The 18,634-nt window shown below is 44.9% G+C and overlaps 2 protein-coding genes and 1 non-coding gene across 5 annotated transcripts; all 3 read left to right on the top strand.

The window, feature by feature from the left end:
• The first annotated feature begins 331 nt into the window (after window positions 1–331).
• On the top strand, window positions 332–10,231 carry stip1 (stress-induced phosphoprotein 1). The gene is made up of 14 exons (XM_028983320.1): window positions 332–392; window positions 1,706–1,915; window positions 2,017–2,158; window positions 3,170–3,311; window positions 4,760–4,925; window positions 5,340–5,466; window positions 6,571–6,673; window positions 6,814–6,934; window positions 7,762–7,858; window positions 8,023–8,147; window positions 8,333–8,369; window positions 8,459–8,562; window positions 8,858–9,030; window positions 9,393–10,231. Exons 1-14 carry the CDS (start codon window positions 384–386, stop codon window positions 9,463–9,465), a joined length of 1,629 nt encoding a protein of 542 aa, XP_028839153.1. The 5' UTR covers window positions 332–383; the 3' UTR covers window positions 9,466–10,231.
• Window positions 10,232–11,731: 1,500 nt separating this feature from the next.
• fermt3a (FERM domain containing kindlin 3a) lies at window positions 11,732–18,465 on the top strand. 3 transcript variants are annotated; one of them, XM_028983177.1, is made up of 15 exons: window positions 11,733–11,932; window positions 12,347–12,498; window positions 12,598–12,831; window positions 13,043–13,156; window positions 13,280–13,454; window positions 14,556–14,658; window positions 14,772–14,879; window positions 15,224–15,352; window positions 15,471–15,517; window positions 15,827–15,951; window positions 16,678–16,784; window positions 16,880–17,095; window positions 17,187–17,311; window positions 17,928–18,069; window positions 18,162–18,465. In XM_028983177.1, the coding sequence occupies exons 2-15, from the start codon at window positions 12,375–12,377 to the stop codon at window positions 18,339–18,341; spliced, it is 1,929 nt and encodes a 642-aa protein (XP_028839010.1). In that variant the 5' UTR covers window positions 11,733–11,932; window positions 12,347–12,374; the 3' UTR covers window positions 18,342–18,465. The 3 variants fall into 3 exon arrangements, with proteins under 3 accessions (XP_028839009.1, XP_028839008.1, XP_028839010.1); XM_028983176.1 differs by having other exon boundaries at window positions 11,732–11,932; window positions 12,331–12,831; XM_028983175.1 differs by having other exon boundaries at window positions 11,732–11,932; window positions 12,347–12,831.
• Window positions 16,063–16,135, top strand: trnak-uuu (transfer RNA lysine (anticodon UUU)). Its single transcript has one exon. It is a non-coding gene; the product is annotated as a tRNA-Lys (tRNA).
• Window positions 18,466–18,634: the final 169 nt, after the last annotated feature.

Consider the following 18,634-nt stretch of genomic DNA (forward strand, 5'->3'; position numbering starts at 1 on the left):
ACGGAATCGGGCAATCACAAGTTAGTTCGGTGCGAAAGCGAAGAGAAAATTCTAGAGGTCTCCATGGAATCTCTGCCTGACCCTGGGCGAGCTGGTGGTTGCCAGGTGGGAAACGGTTTCCTGTCAAGATGTGTCACTTAAATCTGTTTGGGGTACACTTTAAAGGATGCCGCTGTTTCCACTCCGAATGCGAGTAATATTTACAACACACTACTGGATTTCTTGAAGTGGTGAAGCATAACTCCTTCAAATAACAGGAATCGAAAGGTCCTTGTTTTAAATTAGTGTCGTCGCGAAATCTGGCAACATGCTCAATAGCGCAAATAGGGCGGAGCTTAATAGCTGTCGTTTCACAGTAGTTTCTGGAACCTCATGGTTGGACCATGGAGAAAGTAAGTAGTTGTAGTTTGATAGCCGTGTATTTTCTGTTCTTCACATTTACGTCCGGCCGTGTAATGGGCCTTTCTCTGCGTGTTCTTGACCAGACTTAGCCAAATGCCACGAAGCAGCCGCATTTTCAGGGGCCACTGCAGTCTTCTCTCAACTCATTGTTAGCTAGCTAGCTAGCTAGCTGCAGAGACTAGCCCTGCAGTGCTTCGCGGGTTTCAGGAATTACGTGACGAAGACGGTAATCGTGGCGAGTGCGCTACGATTAAAGGGCGCATCCCGTTTCGCCGGTATGTCACGGCGGGCAGCGGTAGCTGCTCGCAGCCCGTTGCTGGCATTTGCGTGTGCAGGCTAGTTCTGAGCGAATCTGGATCGCCATGACGTCTCGCCGCTGTCCGCTCGGATCGGTCAGCTTCAGCTGTCGCAGCGGGAATGGGAGATTCTGGAGGTCAGAAGGACAGCCTCGCCTTTTAAAAAAAAAACGTATTGTTGATGCGGCTAGTGCGAGAAAACGAGCCAGCTGCGAGTTGACTTCTTCATACCTGCTGCTGTGATCAGGCAGGCCTGTAATTCCTAGTGGTAAAATCATAGTAAAAGTTTCCTCGATGCAATTTTAGCTCAGAGCTTGCTAAGGTGAGCGGACCTCTTTTACTTGATCGACGACATCTGAATTCCATAAAATATTACGGAGAATATATTATTGGTAGTTTTAATTGTTTTACATTGAAGGCATTTGGCAGACGCCCTTATCCAGAGCGGCTTACAACGTGCTTCCACGATACAATGAAGTAATCAGTTCTGGTTCACTGGGACCCCCGACTATGAATACAATCTTTTTATTCACTCTGCTGTAGTTTCTATACATAAGTCAGACAGTAAGAAGGTTACAAGTTAATCTAAATATTCTCTAAAGAGGAAGGTCTTGAGCTGTCGTTTGACTTCTTCAGTGACTGAGCTTTTCTGACCTCGAGGGGAAGTTCTTTCCACCACCGAGGGGCCAAGACAGAGAAGAGTCTATTTGTTATGAACGATTTTGGTCAAAGTAAATGTTAAATTGAATTATGACTCATTGGCCCTCTTCCCATCAAGAAATATGACTTTAGACATAACAACTCCTCTGAACACATTGTGATGAATGCATTATAAGTACACTTTACCTAAACAATCCAACTTATATGTGCAGTCTCGCTGGTATTAATGTTTTGCTGCGGAGTAACTTAGGTCAGTGATTGCTGATTTGATCGATGCCTATAGTTGCTGTTATTCCATACGTCTACACAACATCCTTCATTCCTTCCCTGTACTCTTCCCCTGTCAGGTGGCACAGCTCAAAGACGAGGGGAACAAGGCACTGAGTGCCGGCAAAGTGGACGAGGCGGTGCGTTGCTATAGCGACGCGCTGGCCCTGGACCCCTCCAACCATGTGCTTTACAGCAACCGCTCGGCTGCTTATGCCAAGAAGGGCGACTATGAGAATGCCCTGAAGGATGCCTGCCAGACCATCAAAATAAAACCCGACTGGGGCAAGGTTGGTGCCGTCTCCCAGCGCTCTACGCCGATTAGTGGCGTGGCTGATTCATTTTTTATTTATTTATTTTTTAAAATAATGATATGCCATATCCTCCTCAGGGCTATTCGCGCAAAGCTGCAGCCCTCGAGTTCCTTGGTCGGGTTGAGGATGCCAAATCCACCTATCAGGAGGGACTCCGGCATGATCCAGCCAATCAGCAGCTGAAGGAGGGCCTTCAGAACATTGAGGCACAGCTAGCAGGTATTCTTGTAACAACTGGCAGAAGGTTTTCGGCCCAGCCTGACTTACTGTATGTTGTCCTGTGGTCCTTAATATGCCTGGTTATTATTATTTTATTTTTTTTATAAATTTTCTGTATCATAACTATCATTTACTATATCAAGTGTAAACCTAGTTCTGTCATCTGTGTGTTTTTATTTAAACTTTTTGCTTAAGATACATGATGACCTCATTAATTAATTTAGTTAGAAAGTGTTCATAAATCCTGCCACTGGGGTACAGGTGACCATTATCTCATTTCCACTGCACTGGTGCTCGGCTGGTGCCGAACTGGGAACTGAGAACTGGTCTGCATTTACACTAGACAGGAGCCAAGTCATAAGGTCCACGTCACAGGTCACGGCCACTAAACATAAACGAGCATTCCTTGTTTTTAATGAGTTTCTGGGGTCATCCGTATAACTAGAAGAGCTTTGATGTGGAGTTACCCATAGACATGTGTTGTCCGGTTTTTGAGGTATGAGTGAAACCAGTAAAAGGCAGTGTCATTGAGTCCAATGTTGAAGTGGAGCCGATTTAGTAGAACTTTGTGATTGACCGTGTCAAATGTAGCAGATTGATCCAGGAGGATGAGGAGGGAGGACGAGCCAGCATCAGGTGACCTCAGGAGGTCGTTTATGACCCTTACAAGTGCAGTTTCTGTGCTGTGAGTTGACTGGAAACCAGACTGGAATTTGTCATAGTGGTTTTTAAGTTTTAGGTGGCTCTGAAGGTGGATGGCAACTACTTTCTCCAGTCTGCTGGCAAGTGTTGTTGATTTATGTTTTTGAGGTCTCAAAAAGAGATATTGCGTTTATGATTGGAGAGAAACCAGAGCAGTGGAAATGTCTTGGTGCCAGTCCCAAGCCCGGTTGAGCACCCGAAGGAAGGAAAAAGTTTGAAAGTGTTGATATTTTGCTACATTAGGAGCAAAATGTCAACACGTTTCCCAACCAGGATGTAAGTATCTGCAAACCTTATGTCCTGTCACAGAGAAAAAGATGATGAACCCATTTGCTATGCCCAACCTTTACGAGAAGCTGGAGAGTGACCCCCGCACTCGTGCCCTGCTCACTGACCCCAGCTACCGAGAGCTGCTGGAGCAGCTACGGACGAAGCCTTCGGAGCTCGGAACGTAAGTTTGAACACTCATCCCCAGTGTGTTACTTTTTCAAACTTGGCTTTTTGGTTTGTGTGAAAATCACTTTGCAGACGCTTTTATCCATAGCGACTTACAGGAGGAAGACACCAGCAATTCTCGTTCGATTTCTATAAATTTTGAGTTTACAAAAAACTAAGAGCCCTGATAAGGCCGACCTTGTTAGAAAAGAACATGCTCGGAAATCAAGTGCTAGACAAAGAAAAAAAAAATTAAATTTATTTTGTGCAGTGTGTATGCATGTGTGTGTAAGTGTTAGATTTGTCTGAAATACTTTTTGAATAAGTGGGTTTTCAACTGCATCTTAAAGGTGGTAGTAGTCTCGGCTAGTCGAATGGAGCAGGACAAGTTGTTCCACCAGCCAGGGACAACAACTGAGAACAGAGTTGATTGGAATCAGAGACCCAAGATTTCATTTGCAGATCTGAGAGAGCGTGCAGGAGTGTAGCTGGCTAGTAGTGTGTTGATGTAGGAGGGTGCCGTTCCATTTACAGCCCTGTAGGCAGCATCAAGGATTTAAACTCAATGCGAGCAGCTACCGGGAGCCAGTGGAGAGAGGTGAGAAGAGACGGGACATGGGTGTTTTTTGGCTGATCGAAGATGAGACGGGCTGCCACATTTTGGACCATGTGGAGTGGTTTTATGGTGACTGCAGAGGCTCCAGCCAGGAGTGAGTTACATAGGTGTAAAGAGGGCTTTGGTCATTCAGCTGTCCTGTCTGGGCTGCCGCTCTCTGAACAGTCGGATCTGGAATTTGTCCCCTCATTTTGTTGTTTCTCATGCTTTGCCCGCCTCGATAATTTCCCACCCCTCCCCTAAAACATGATCTCCACCAATCGCCATGGCTTCCAAACACGTGATCGTGTTCAGTCACACGAGGCACAAGCTTTGTCATTTCAGCTACGTGTTAGACGGGACATAGTGAAACGAAACATTTCCCCGGAACCTGGTGCCACATGTTACATACTGACATCAAATGAACGTGTGCAACATGTTACATAAAATGCAAACATGGGACTCAAGAATAAAGAGTAATAAAACAGATGGCTCTGGAAGGTGCATAGTAACAATGTGCAAATGCTGCTGTGCATTGCTAATTAAAATTAAGAATAAGTATAGCATTGTCGTGTTGAATGGCACCTTGTTTTTTCTTTAATGGTCTGTTCATTAAGCTAAGTGTGCCATCCATCATATAAGACTAGTGACCACCGTAAATTAACACGAGTGAAGCTTGAGTTTATGAAAGTCCATTCATTTGGATTTTGATATGGACTTTTTAGAACAAAAGTTTCTCAGCTGAACAGAAGTACCTTATTCAGTATGACATGATTTCAGTTCATAGAATCAAGCAAGCCAAGTGGCCGAGATTGAGTGAGGTGGATTCAGCAGTCATTACTTTATCCTGATACCTGTGTAACGCACAGGAAGCTGCAGGACCCCCGAGTGATGACCACGCTCTCTGTGCTGCTGGGATTGGACCTGGCTGGCATGGAAGAAGAGGAGGAGCCCACACCTCCTCCACCCCCAAAGCCTAAAGAGACACAGCCTCCCCCTTCTCGAGAGGAAGACCTCCCAGAGAACAAGAGACAGGTATAAACTCCTGCTGTTAATCTTAAACTGCACGTATGGAAATGGACTTGTAACCAAAAGGTTGTTGGTTAAAATCCTGAACCATCATGGTGGTTTACTAAGGATGATCCACCTAATTGTGGGGAGGCAAGTCCAGCAGAATCGCTGAAGAGGTTACTTTCAAGCAGAAGTTACTTTTACTTTGACCTCTGACCTTTTACTCGACCTTTCTCATTTATAAATAATCAAAACCATGATGTCATAACACCTAGAAAAAAAATCCTCTTACCAGTTTGTGAGTTTCATTTCTTTGTTCCATGGGCACATGGTGCAGGTTTGAAGATATTTGCCATTATTTTAACAGGATTAGTTAGTCAATTGAGTAAGAGGGGTAGGACCCCTCCTACCTATACACTTACACTCCTGCCTTTACAGGCTCTAAAGGCAAAGGAGCTTGGAAATGCTGCCTACAAGAAGAAGGACTTCGATGCTGCACTTAAACATTACGAAGAGGCCATCAAACACGACCCAACAAACATGATGTTCCTGTCCAATCAAGCAGGTTGGTTTTTCACCAGTGCACGTGCACTCCAAATGGACTTACCGACATCCCAAAACACTCACTGTAAGATGTTATGTTCACTGCTTTCCTTCACCCTTTTATTTAGTATTCCCGTTCGTAGCCGCATTAATATTGGATGATGAGAGATGCACAATTAGTGCTTTAAAGGGATCACGAAATGATCAACGTTTGGTATAATTATGTATTAATCTTTAGAAGGAACATTTTGCTCTTGTTGAATAATCCATGACATCAGTTATGGTTTTTGTCAACACCAGTTTTCCCCACCAAGTCTCCAGCCCTCAGTTACTTTAGCAGATAGAGGCGTCTAATTGAGAGATGAGGGGGTTTTGGCTTTCAGTGCGAGCTTAACCAAGTCTCTGCTTCAGCGAAGACATGATAGCTGCACAGTTTTAGAAGTTCCTGAATATTTCAGTGGACGGAGGTCGTCCAAGACCATCAAAAAGCACAGAAGTATCGATACATCATGCACTGTGTGTGGTGTGACCAGACCTGACCCCTCAAGTTGTATTTTTAAACCATTGTGATTTCACTTCTCATATGTTATTAAAATGCGTTCTAAGTAGGGACAGTCCCCCCTGGAGACACTCAGGGTTCAGTGTCTTGCTCAGGGTCACACATTCTGCTGTGAAATTAAACTGGATTTTGGAAGCAATTTGATCAGAGCAGATGTGTGCTCCAAAATAAAAAATATTGTAAATACTGCAAAATGAAAATTATTAAGACAGTGATGTTATATTGTATTGATGTAAAAGATTGAACAAAATTTTATATATATATATATATATATTCTTTTTTTTTTTTTTTCCGTTATGCTCCAGCTCCACCAGTCTCTTTAAGCATCAGTTGTATTAGTACAGTTCAGCACACTAGTGAATTGCTCTCATTTTTGTTGCATGCATTGTAGAATTTACTATGCTTCTGACATTTAATGAACATGACCATATTAAATCGTAAAAATTGATTTTTGCAGCACACATTCTGCACTGTGATGTCAAACGGATCATTTCTGAGCATAATGTAGTCGTCATTAGGCAGAATTGGGCTTGGGGTGCGTTAACCTGTCAGTCCTCTCCGTTGCAGCCGTGTATTTTGAGATGGGCGAGTTTGGCAAGTGCCGGGAGCTGTGCGAGAAGGCCATCGAAGTCGGGCGAGAGAATCGTGAGGACTACAGACAGATTGCCAAGTAAGCGGTTGCAACAAAAATTAGTAATTAGCGTTTACAGGGTTCACACTGCCCAAAGCTAAAATCCTGTCTCTGTTTGAATTTAATGCCACCCGTCATTCCCCCACCCTTATCTCTGAACATCTCTTGCTTTCTCCTAGAGCTTATGCTCGGATTGGCAACTCTTACTTCAAGCAGGATCTCCACAAAGAAGCCATTCAGTTCTACAACAAGAGCCTTGCTGAGCACCGCACTCCTGATGTGCTAAAGAAATGTCAGGAGGTGAGGTTTTGCGAGGCGTCCTGACAGCCTCACGTGTGTGAGCTCAGATATGAGTTACGAGTTCGTGCATCAGGCGAATTCAGAGGATTCAACGAGATGTTGTAAAAGTCTGACAGTACCAATTTAGATAATCAGGGAGACCTTATCTTTTAGGCCTTATCCACACGAGAGTTTTTGGTTCAATTCTCAATCATTTATTGACAAATATAGCCATTTATCATTTGTAATTTACGTATTTGAATGAAAAAAAAACACCCATTAATTTCCTAAATGTACCCTATAATGAAAATGTGACTTAACATTAATACGAGTTCCCCTAGCCTGTCTAGATTGTCTGATGTGGAATTTGTTCTCTTATGTAGTCATAAGTGGAAAGGTTACCTCCTGTTTCTCATGCTTTTTCATCCTAGAGAATTTTGCACCCCTCCACTAAAAATTATCTCCAACGGTCATGACTTCCAAACATGTGAAGGGGGGGGAGGGTCCCGTCACACAAATGGGTTAATTTTTACGACGTCCTGTCTATGGTAAACATTGGACTAAACAATGAATATTAAACGTTATTTAACATCACACAGTACTTATAATACAAGAAGTGTTCAGCTGCTAGTGGTTGTATTTATACCTTTGTATTCAATGTTACTGTTTTGTATTTAATGTTACTTGTATGGGTCTGAGAGTAACGTAATTTAAATTCTCTGCATGTCCTGTACATGTGGCAGAATTGACAATAAAGCTGACTTTGACTTGACTTTGATTTGTGCGCTTGTGTGAGCCTTTATGTGTATCCATGTGTGCACATCTGATTCGCTTGGTTTTCTCTACAGGCAGAGAAGATCTTGAAAGAGCAGGAGAAGCTTGCCTACATCAACCCTGACCTGGCTTTGGAGGAGAAGAACAAGGGAAACGAGGCCTTCCAGAAGGGTGAAGGAGAGCTTTCATAAAATCAGATGTTGTGTTGAAGATTGCATTTCAGTTAGAAACCCTCTACTGGGTTTCATTTAGTTAGTTCATTTTGAAATTATTTGTAGGCAAGCTTTTTTATTTTTAATAATGAATGGTATTTTTCTTTACCCCTTATTACACAGGCGATTATCCACTGGCCATGAAACATTACACAGAGGCCATTAAGAGGAACCCCAAAGACGCTAAACTCTTCAGCAACAGGGCAGCTTGCTACACCAAACTGCTGGAGTTCCAGCTAGCACTGAAGGTACGGACACACAGAAAGAAGCTAGAAATAGGTGACAGAGTAGGCGCTTTACTCACTTTCTGGAGTGGCAGGTCAGAAAAGTCTGGTGTTGAAAGCTCATCTTTGTTTCTTTGTATAGTTCTACTTCTTTTGTATTCTGAATTTGTCTTAGTTACTGACGTACTCGTTTTATTGGTTTGTTTTAGGACTGTGAAGACTGCATCAAACTGGACCCGATGTTTAGTGAGTTCTGGCCCAAAACGTAATTTTTTTATATAGTGGAGGAAATAGGGAGTCTCGTTAGGTTATTGCCTCTTTTCCTCTTGCTGCAGTTAAGGGATACACGCGTAAGGCCGCTGCTCTTGAGGCTATGAAGGACTTTTCCAAAGCCATGGACGCGTACCAAAAGGCCCTGGAGCTGGATTCAAACTCAAAGGTACAGAGTGTCGCTACCAAACATTTCTTGATTGTACAGAAGATCAGCATCTGGTTATTGATCTGCGAATAGCACAATCTGGAGGAATGTGTATGGTGATTGTGTTTAGCATTTACGTTCCAGTTTATTCATCTCTACTTTAATACAGACTGAGATCACAGCTTTTAGAGTTATGTATTAAAAATTTTAAACCAGTGGTTCTCAACGTGTACCAAATGAGAAAATAGACATAATGAATATTAATTAGGGCATGCCTATTTAATGCTGGAGGGCATTTTTATTCCTAATGGTGTAGGAGGCTACAGAGGGGATTCAGCGCTGCATGATCAACCAGGCTATGAGGAACGACAGTCCTGAGGATGTGAAGAGGAGGGCAATGGCCGACCCAGAGGTGCAGCAGATCATGAGTGATCCGGCCATGCGCATGATCCTGGAACAGATGCAGAAAGACCCACAGGCACTTAGCGAGTAAGAAAACACACACACAGATAAACTGTTTATTGAGCACCACATGAATAATACCTGAGCCAGTGAAACAAGGTTAAAAAAAAAAAAAATGTTATTCATTGTTATCATCAAATACCCAGATCATGCGTTAAACTTGTTTGTCATGTGATCATGTCTCAGGAAGATTAATATTCATGCCTCGCTCTTACTCATCCTTCTACTACCGTTTCATTCCAGATCAGTGATGTGCTTTTCGGACTTAAATTTATCTAAATTTTGGTAACTCGCTTTGGTGAATAAAGAGAAATGTGATTAGCTTAATAATTTATTTATTTATTTATTCAGATTTTCTTTTTCACGTTTTTTTTTAACCCACTTCCCAGTCACCTGAAGAATCCTGTCATCGCTCAGAAGATCCAGAAGCTCATTGACGTCGGACTCATCGCCATCCGGTGATCACAGCAATAGGCAGCCCAGCCCCACAGGAATGCCGGAGTGGTGCAGATAAAAATGCCCCGCTCACCAATAAAAAAGGACTGCCACCTTCCCTGACCGCTCAGATTACCCCACCACACTTTTTTTTTTTTTCCCCTCTCTCTCTCTCTTTCTTTCCTCGTTTTAGTGTATGAAATGAGACATGGTGTATTTGTACCTCATGACCTGTTATAACAGCGCCCACAGGTGCTGTCTTTCATCCGTTCGTTCATTTCTGCCACTGGTGCAGGGCAGATTGCTCAGGTTTTTTTTTTTTTTTTTCTCCAGCAAAGCAATGTCTTGTATAAAATGTCCTTTTTCACTGCATACATTTTATTTCCATGTGAAACGACAGGGATGGGGTGAGTCCTGCAGTTTCGCATCTCCAGAATTCTGCTTGGACACGCAGTTGAAATTTAATAGTCACGCTCAGTACTCTCTCCCTCCGATAAACTCTCTCCCTCCGAGGAAGCACGTTCACATCTGCTGCTGTGGGAGGACTTGATAAGTTTGTGTTAAAATGGCTGTGGGGGTGGCTGATCATTATGATTCGTTGTTGGGTGGGTCACTGTTCGGATAGGAAATGCTGTTCACTCACATTACTGTAGAATTGAGTTCCATCGCATTTGGCGAGCGTAAACGCATCAACCACACGGTGCGTGTCGCTCTGGAGAAGACATGGCCCCTGAAATGTGATGTAACAATATCATGTTCTAAAATATATATCTGATTGTATTTCTAACTTCAACGGGTGTGTGTGTCTTTGCTTTACTCCTGTGGATTTTGTCTGCTGTTCTCAACGTTCACTATGTTTGCTAATGTCATGATGCGATAGTATCAGCATCATAAAAAAAATATTTTTTTTATGGTCCAGACACATTTTCACATTATCTTATCAAAGTATTTAGGAGGCTTGTTAGACTTGCGCACATTCTGCTTTTATTCTGGTTTTGTTGTGGTATAGACCTTTTGGTGACCAGTTATTTCAGTCACCTGACAAGTTCTCATGTTCACAATCAGCACCACAACATCCTAGTGATGCTTCCTTAAATAACACAACACCAAAAAGCCTTCACCACTGAAATATTGGGAACTGAGTTGTGTGATTATTAACACAAGGGAACGAGGTGATCCCTACCCTTCTAAATGGCATTTCTATATCTTCCCAGTTTTGGTCTGTAGGTGGTGCCCACGATAGTATAATAAGGGTCAGTGGTGGCCTACAAGATAAGGAAGCAGACTCATAATTGGAAGGTTGTTGGTTAGGTGCCACTGAGGTCCCCTTGATCAAGGCGCCGTCCCCACACACTGCTCCCCGGGCACCTGTGATGGTGATTGTTTAAATGCAGAGGACACACTTCGTTGTGTCACCATGTGCTGCGCTGCTTTGTTTCGCAATGACAGACACTTCACTTTAATGAAAGCTGGAGGTCTGTCCCTGGCCACTTCATTTATCTCTTCGACTATTACCATCTAGGCTGGTAGTAGCCTAGTGGGTAACACACTCGCCTATGAACCAGACGACCCAGGTTCAAATCCCACTTTCTTTCATCGTGTCCCTGAGCAAGACACTTAACCCCAAGTGTCTCCAGGGGGGGGACTGTCCCTGTAACTACTGATTGTAAGGCGCTCTGGATAAGGGCGTCTGGTAAATGCTGTAAATGTAAATCTAGGCTGTATTGGGTTTTCTCAGTTTTCATCTGTTGGTTCGACGTCCACCTCGGAACTGGGCAGGATGAAGGTGGGTGGGCCTGATAAAATGCGCTAATCATCATTGTAGAGGTTAGGATGTAATGGGCATTTAAAAAACAAGTCGTACTGAGTGCCAGTTCCTGCATGTGCTAAAGCCGATACGGTGCAGGCAGGCAAGGTGACCGCAGTTCTGCTGAGCGCGCAGGCCGGCCAGCTTGGGGGGGGAAGTTGCACTGCTTTTTAAAGCTAAGCACTTTTCTGTGGCATTTATTATTAACTTTTCCTGTCGCTGTAAAAATCCCCCCGCGTCTTGCAAAAGATGTCCACAATCCCCCCCCAAAAAAGGCCACTTAACAGGAACCCACCACCAAAACAGATGAAACTCAGACCAAATCATTCATTCCATTCCATGTCTGTCCTGTTGCTTATAGGACACGGTATTTGATGGATCTGCCGCCTTCTCTGCGCTCCTTTAATGTGTGCATGGGTGAATATTTTTCTGAATGCCTCGCAAAAAAAAAAAACCCTGGGCTGGGCGTGGAAAAGAATGGTTTTAAAAGAGGAAGAGAGCTTTCTCAAGGCTCAGGCCTGTCCTATGCAGCGCAAATGACGAAACCCCGCGCGGCAAGGCACAGCGAGGGTGAGAAAGAGACGAGCACAAGAGGAAGTGGCTCAGAGAGTCTGGCAGGGCGACGAACGAGATCGCCACGGCGACAAGGGCATTTTCTTCCGAAAGACTTTTGCTGCCACACGCAAGGTAGGTCATCCATTTGACGAGCGGGCAGAGGAAAGATGATGCGTGTGCGTTGGAACTGGCGAATTCAGGGTGAATCCATGGGTCTTTCTGGCCTACAAAGAACAAAGACTTTCAAAACCACAGCACTCTCTCTCGTGTACTGGTTCTGCAATCTTATTGCATTTAAAAGCAATACTGTTGCAGTTCAGCAGATTTATACTTTATATATATATCATTTTTGGATCCTTGTGAGTACACATGCATTTATAGAACTTTTTTTTATGGTGGAGCATGTGCTGATATAAAGACCTGGTGTATAAATGCTGTTTAAAAATGCTGTTCATGGCACACTGGAGGTCTTCTTAATGGTTCAAGACACGTTTTCTGTCGTTCCGTACACACGTATGCTGAATTCACAGCGATAAATTGTCTCAGGAAGTGCCGTTTCTGAGTCCTCCCCGGCATGGCTGTGTGGGACCTGTCTGTCATGGTGGAGGAGCTCGGTCCCGAAGCCCCCGCTCTGAAAGTCAGTGTGACCTCCGACCTCCATGTAGGTGGGGTCATTCTGAAAATAGTGCAAAAGACAGGTAAGTTGCTCCTGTTGTTTGATGACGTTCATTCCCTCATAGTTCAATTACAGTGTTGTGCAGTGTATTATTCTGATGATTCTGACCTGAATCCCACAGACATAAAGAAGGACTGGTCGGACCATGCTCTGTGGTGGGAGCAGAAGCAGCAGTGGCTGCTGAAGCCGGCCTGGACGCTGGATAAGTGTGGGGTCCACGCCGACGCCCGGCTCTGCTTCACTCCCCAGCACAAGCCCCTGAGGCTGGGCCTTCCCAACGGGGCTACGGTCAGCCTGCGGGCCTGCTTCTCCTCTCCGGTCTTCCGCTCCATCATGGGCATCTGTCGGCTCCTGAGTGAGTGGGAGGGGCTTCCATGCCTCTCTTCACCAATCAGACAGAGATTAGGCTGGTCTAGAACACAGTGATCTAGATGTATTTGTCCTGTCTGCTGATTTCTGTTCTTTTTATTTAAAAGGGTGCTTGGAATTTGGGTTAAGGTTAGGGTTAGGGTCACCTGTAGTAACGTTCTCGTGTCCATCAAATCTAATTCCTTTCCTGCGTTAAGACATTCGGCACCCTGAGGAGCTTTCACTACTGCGGCCAGCGGAAGAGAAGAAGAAAAAGAAGGACACGGCCCAAGAGGAGCTGTACGACCTCACCGGCGTTCCGCTGTCGGCAGGTATCGTGCAACCTGAAGACGTGTCTTCATTTCATTTTGGATGCTCATGGTGCCAAACATGAAACCATTCACTGGCGTGGTGTGAGAAATGTAAAACGATCCTCAACTATCAACATGAATCAGGATTAGGAGCCGTGGTGACCCTGTCCGATGGGATGCCCGCCCACTTCGCCGAGTCTCCTGAGGCCGAGGCCGTGTACAAGATGCTGTCCGTCAGCCAGCCAGCCCCGGCTCCTGAAACCATTAATAAACTCTACCGGCCGACCAGCGTCGTGGAGAAGGCGCAAGTGAACAGCAGGTTTACAAACACTGTTCTTTTTCAATTCTATTAGTTATTATTATTATCAGTATTACTATTAGTTTCTATTAGCACATCGAAGTAAGCAAGTCTCACCCCAGCTTCCCAGTCCTAGACTAAAAGAGATCTTCATTAAAGTTCTCCATTTTTTCCCTTTTTAAGTAAAATGATTATCCTTGTGAAAATGTGTAGCACAACATACAGTGACACACAACATGTCATGTGCATTTAACCCCTCCCCTGAGGGAGCAGAGGGCAGCCACTGGGAGCAGTGTGTGCTGACGGCACTTTGATCAAGGGGACATCAGTGGCACCCTGGTAGTTCAGGATTTGAACCGGCATCCTTCCGATTAAAGGTCCGCCTCTTTACCCGCTAGGCCACCACTGCCCCCCTGTGAGAAATGTTTTTCAAATGTGACACTTTTCCGCTTTATTTAGTCTCGGACTAGGATTGATCCACGAACGGAAAGCTGACAGTACAGTACAGGACAAAAGTTTGGACACCTTCTCATTCAACGTGTTTTCTTTATCTTCATGACCATTTACGTTGGTAGATTCTCACTGAAGGCATCAAAACTATGAATGAACACATGTGGAGTTATGTACTTAACAACAAGTGGAGACCTGGCCTCCACAGTCACCGGACCTGAACCCAATCCAGATGGTTTGGGATGAGCTGGACCAACAAGTGCTAAACACCTCTGGGAACTCCTTCAAGACTGTTGGAGAAGCATTTCAGGTGACGACCTCTTGAAGCTCATCGAGAGAATGCCAAGAGTGTGCAAAGCAGTAATCAGAGCAAAGAAACTAGAATATAAAACTATTTGACCTTTTTTTGTTAAGTACATAACTCCACATGTGTTCATTCATAGTTTTGATGCCTTCAGTGAGAATCTACCAACGTAAATGGTCATGAAAATAAAGAAAACTCATTGAATGAGAAGGTGTCCAAACTTTTGGCCTCTACTGTATGTGTTCAGTGGAGATACTTGATACTTGTGTAGATACTTGACTGACACCTGCAACCTTTCAGATGTTTGTGAGGTGAAGCAACAGCACTCGTCTCTTTTGACAGACTGATCTCACCCTCTTTCGCTCTAGGTGGCTGGACTCATCTCGCTCTCTGCTCCAGCAGGGAGTCCAGGAAAACAGCAAGCTGCTGCTGCGTTTCAAATACTTCAGTTTCTACGACCTGGTCCCCAAGGTATGAAAAAGCCAGACAGGGAAGAGTGCGTGATCAGCTTCGCTGTCCTTTATTAGGTTGGTGTCCGTACCAATCCGCATAGAGTTCTGCTGAAACGTTGTCCCCGTGGCCAGGTGGATGTTGTCCGTCTGACGCAGTTGTATGAGCAGGCGCGATGGGCCGTTCTTTTGGAGGAGATCGAATGCACTGAGGAGGAGATGATGCTCTTCGCTGCCCTACAGGTAGACAATGGAGGGAACCCCCTTCTGTCCTGTTTCGTTCATTTTTTTTCTGAGAGACGTTTTTATTAGATCAGAACCAAAAAAATTATTATACCACGAGTAAATACCATTAGCAATCACTAAAATAAATAACTAACAGTGAAATGTGGCTGAATAAAGAAAATATTCCCCCATTTTCCTCAGTCAATACCCCACCCCACCTACTAACCCCATATTCAAGCCAGGAAAAGAAATAAAGAAAAGAATTCACAGAATTGACGTATAAAAACTATTCTATCATTTGTGGTTTCATTTCTGGAGGCTGACCTGTGTGTGTGTGTGTGTGTGTGTGTGTGTGTAACCAGTACCACATTGGAAAAGTGTCTCTCACAGAGGCCCTGGTGACACCGTCCCCAGCCATGGACGACTTGGACTTTGCGCTGCAATGCCTGGAGGTGAAGATGGACGGGGAGAGCAGTGGAGTTGACATGCTGGTCAGTCACAGTCCACTGTCCAGTTACTCCACTCGACCCTAACCTCCTCGCTCAGGCCGCTTGTCAGCACATAAAACACGTTCTACACATTTTTTTAAATGTATTTGTTCTGCCTCAGGAATCCATGACGGCTCCGCAGTTACACGACTACCTGAAAATCTTCAGGTAGGATGGCATCTAAAAGATAAAAATCCCATTTGCAGTGAGTCGGTAAGATGGTGAAAATGTTTCTCTCCTACGTTCATCCCCCGCATGCGCCTGAGACTGGAGTAGGATTTTATAACCCTCCTTTTAATGAATCCCCACAAGAAGAGTCATGTGAGGGTAAAGGACATGAAAACAGGGCACGACTGAACACAACGTTAATTTCAACCTTGAGATCCTGTGTGTTGTTTTTTTCTTTAAAAAAAAAAAAATCACTGCAATGATCATAATTGCGATATCGTTTGCATCCACCTCCCACTTCTCCTACAGGCCGAAGAGACTGACTCTGAAAGGTTACAAGCAGTTCTGGTTCACGTTCAAGGACATGTCCATCTCGTACTTCAAAAGCAAAGAGGAGAGCTTCCGGGAGCCCATTCAGCAGATGAACCTTAAAGGTTAAGACCTCATCAGCAGAGAAGTGCAGAGTATGAAAATGAAAAGGTCACACAGATGCACCTGGCGGCCTGAAGTCGGGGGAAAAAAACAGCTGTTTCTCTTTTACATGAGCCTGGATAGCTCAGTCGGTAGAGCATCAGACTTTTAATCTGAGGGTCCAGGGTTCAAGTCCCTGTTCAGGCGAAGTGTTGATATACTACTGAATACAAAAATATTGTTACCATTATCTGGGGTGGTAGTAGCCTAGTGGGTAACACACTCACCTATGAACCAGAAGGCCCAGGTTCAAAGCCCACTTAGTACCATCGTGTCCCTGAGCAAGACACTTAACCCTAAAATGTCAGGGACACGATGGTACTAAGTGGGGTTTGAACCTGGGCCTTCTGGTGTGGGGATGTAGCTCAGTGGTAGAGCGCATGCTTTGCATGTATGAGGTCCCAGGTTCAAGCATTTATCAGACATCTCCATGGTGATTTCTAGGGTGGTAGTAGCCTAGTGGGTAACACACTCGCCTATGAACCCGGGTGTCCCTGAGCAAGACACTTAACCCTAAGTTGCTCCAGGGAAACTGTCCCTGTAACTACTGATTGTAAGTCGCTCTGGATAAGGACATCTGGTAAATGCCGTAAATGTAAATGTAAACATGAAGTGCATCTACTTTGCCTGTTTAAAATCACTCCTGTACATCGAAAGCTTGATATGAACGTGACCGATCAATTCCTCAGGCTGTGAAGTGACCCCCGATGTAAGCGTGGCCAATCAGAAGTTCTGCATTAAACTGCTGATCCCAGAGCCGGACGGGATGAACGAGGTCTGCCTCCGCTGTGAGAACGTAAGTCCCGCTTATATCCTGTATCGTGCGAAAATGCCGACACCGAATGAACGCTAGCCCTGTCGACCCCCAACCCCCCCCCCTCGTGTTGCCAGGAGCAGCAGTACAGCAACTGGATGGCCGCCTGTCGGCTGGCCTCCAAGGGGAAAACCTTGGCGGACAGCTCCTACCCCAGCGAGGTCCAGAGCATCCGGTCCTTCTTGGCCATGCAGAGGAGCGTCCCAGGGAGCAACGACGCTCAGACCGACGAGAGCATCAACACGCACAGCCTGGTGTCGCCGCGGTACCAGAAGAAGTACAAGGCAAAGCAGGTACGGCTGTGGCTCCCCCGGCCGTGCGTGGGAACTGTGACGGATTGGGCTGCTCTTAAGGTGCGCTGTGTTCTACTGCCGTCCTTCCCAGTTGACCCCTCGAATCCTGGAGTCCTACCAGAATGTCGCTCAGCTCTCGCTAACGGACGCAGTTCAGAGGTTTCTGCAGATATGGCAGGCCCTGCCCGATTTCGGAGTGTCGTATTTCGTGGTGAGGTGAGCCACGCCGCGTTGCATTTGACGTGCCTCTAGATCCTACAGGGTGGGCCATTTTTATGGATATACCTTAATAAAATGGGAATGGTTGGTGACATTGAACACATTTTATAAGTGGTCAGAAAGAATAAAGTTACGTTAAAACCAAGCACACCATTGTTTTTCTTGTGAAATTACCAATAAATCTGACGTGTCACATGACCCTCTTCCTACTGAAAAAAAGTTGCATCCAAGATGACCGACTTCAAAATGGCCACTATGGTGGTAGTAACCTAGTGGTAACACACTCGCCTATGAACCAGAAGACCCGGGTTAGAATCCCACTTACTACCATTATGTCCCTGAGCAAGACACTTAACCCTAAGTTGCTCCAGGGAGACTGTCCCCTGTAACTACTGATTGTAAGTCGCTCTGGATAAGGGTGTCTGATAAATACTCTAAATGTAAATGTAAATGGTCACCACCCATCTTGAAAAGTTTGCCCCCTCACATATACTAATGTGCCACAAACAGGACTTTAATGTCACCAACCATTCCACTTTTTTATTAAGAAATATCCATATAAATGGTCCACCCTGTAGAACTGAGTTCACAGTTTTAAATTGTGGCTGTGCAGGTTCAAGGGCTGTCGTAAGGATGAAGTCCTCGGAATCGCCAACAACCGTCTAATACGCATTGACCTGGGTGTGGGCGATGTGGTAAAAACATGGAGGTACAACACCATGAAACAGTGGAACGTCAACTGGGACATCCGGCAGGTGGGCGATATACCAGAGTGGGTGGATCTCTTGGCTCTTGATCTGTTCGTTTGACCGTGTTGCGTCTTCCTCTTCTCCGCTGATGGCTGTAGGTTGCCATCGAGTTCAATGGGAACGTGAACATCGCCTTCAGCTGCCTGACAGCGGACTGCAAGATTGTTCACGAGTACATCGGCGGCTACATCTTCATGTCCACGCGCGGCAAGGAGCCTGGAGAAACCCTTAATGAGGAGCTCTTCCACAAGTTGACGGGAGGTCACGAGGCCCTCTGAGGCCAGCACACTGACAGAGAAGCTGGAGAACATTCCCTTTAAATGAATCCTTTTTTTAAAAGGTGTGATGTAGTGAACATCATGTACTATTCTCCAGAATAAAGCTTCATACCTGTTCTACAAACTCCAGTGTGTGTGTGTGTGTGTGTGTGTATAATGTCATGTTCATTATTAACTTCAGATGTCCTGTGGTAACACAGCAGTTGCACACAAAAACCACACAACTCATCATATGCAAGCAAATGAATTACATTAAATAGGCAGGAGCTACAGCCTTTAACTGTGGCTGCAGC

This window comes from Denticeps clupeoides, chromosome 6, assembly GCF_900700375.1.
Source record: "Denticeps clupeoides chromosome 6, fDenClu1.1, whole genome shotgun sequence".
Classification (NCBI taxonomy): domain Eukaryota; kingdom Metazoa; phylum Chordata; class Actinopteri; order Clupeiformes; family Denticipitidae; genus Denticeps; species Denticeps clupeoides.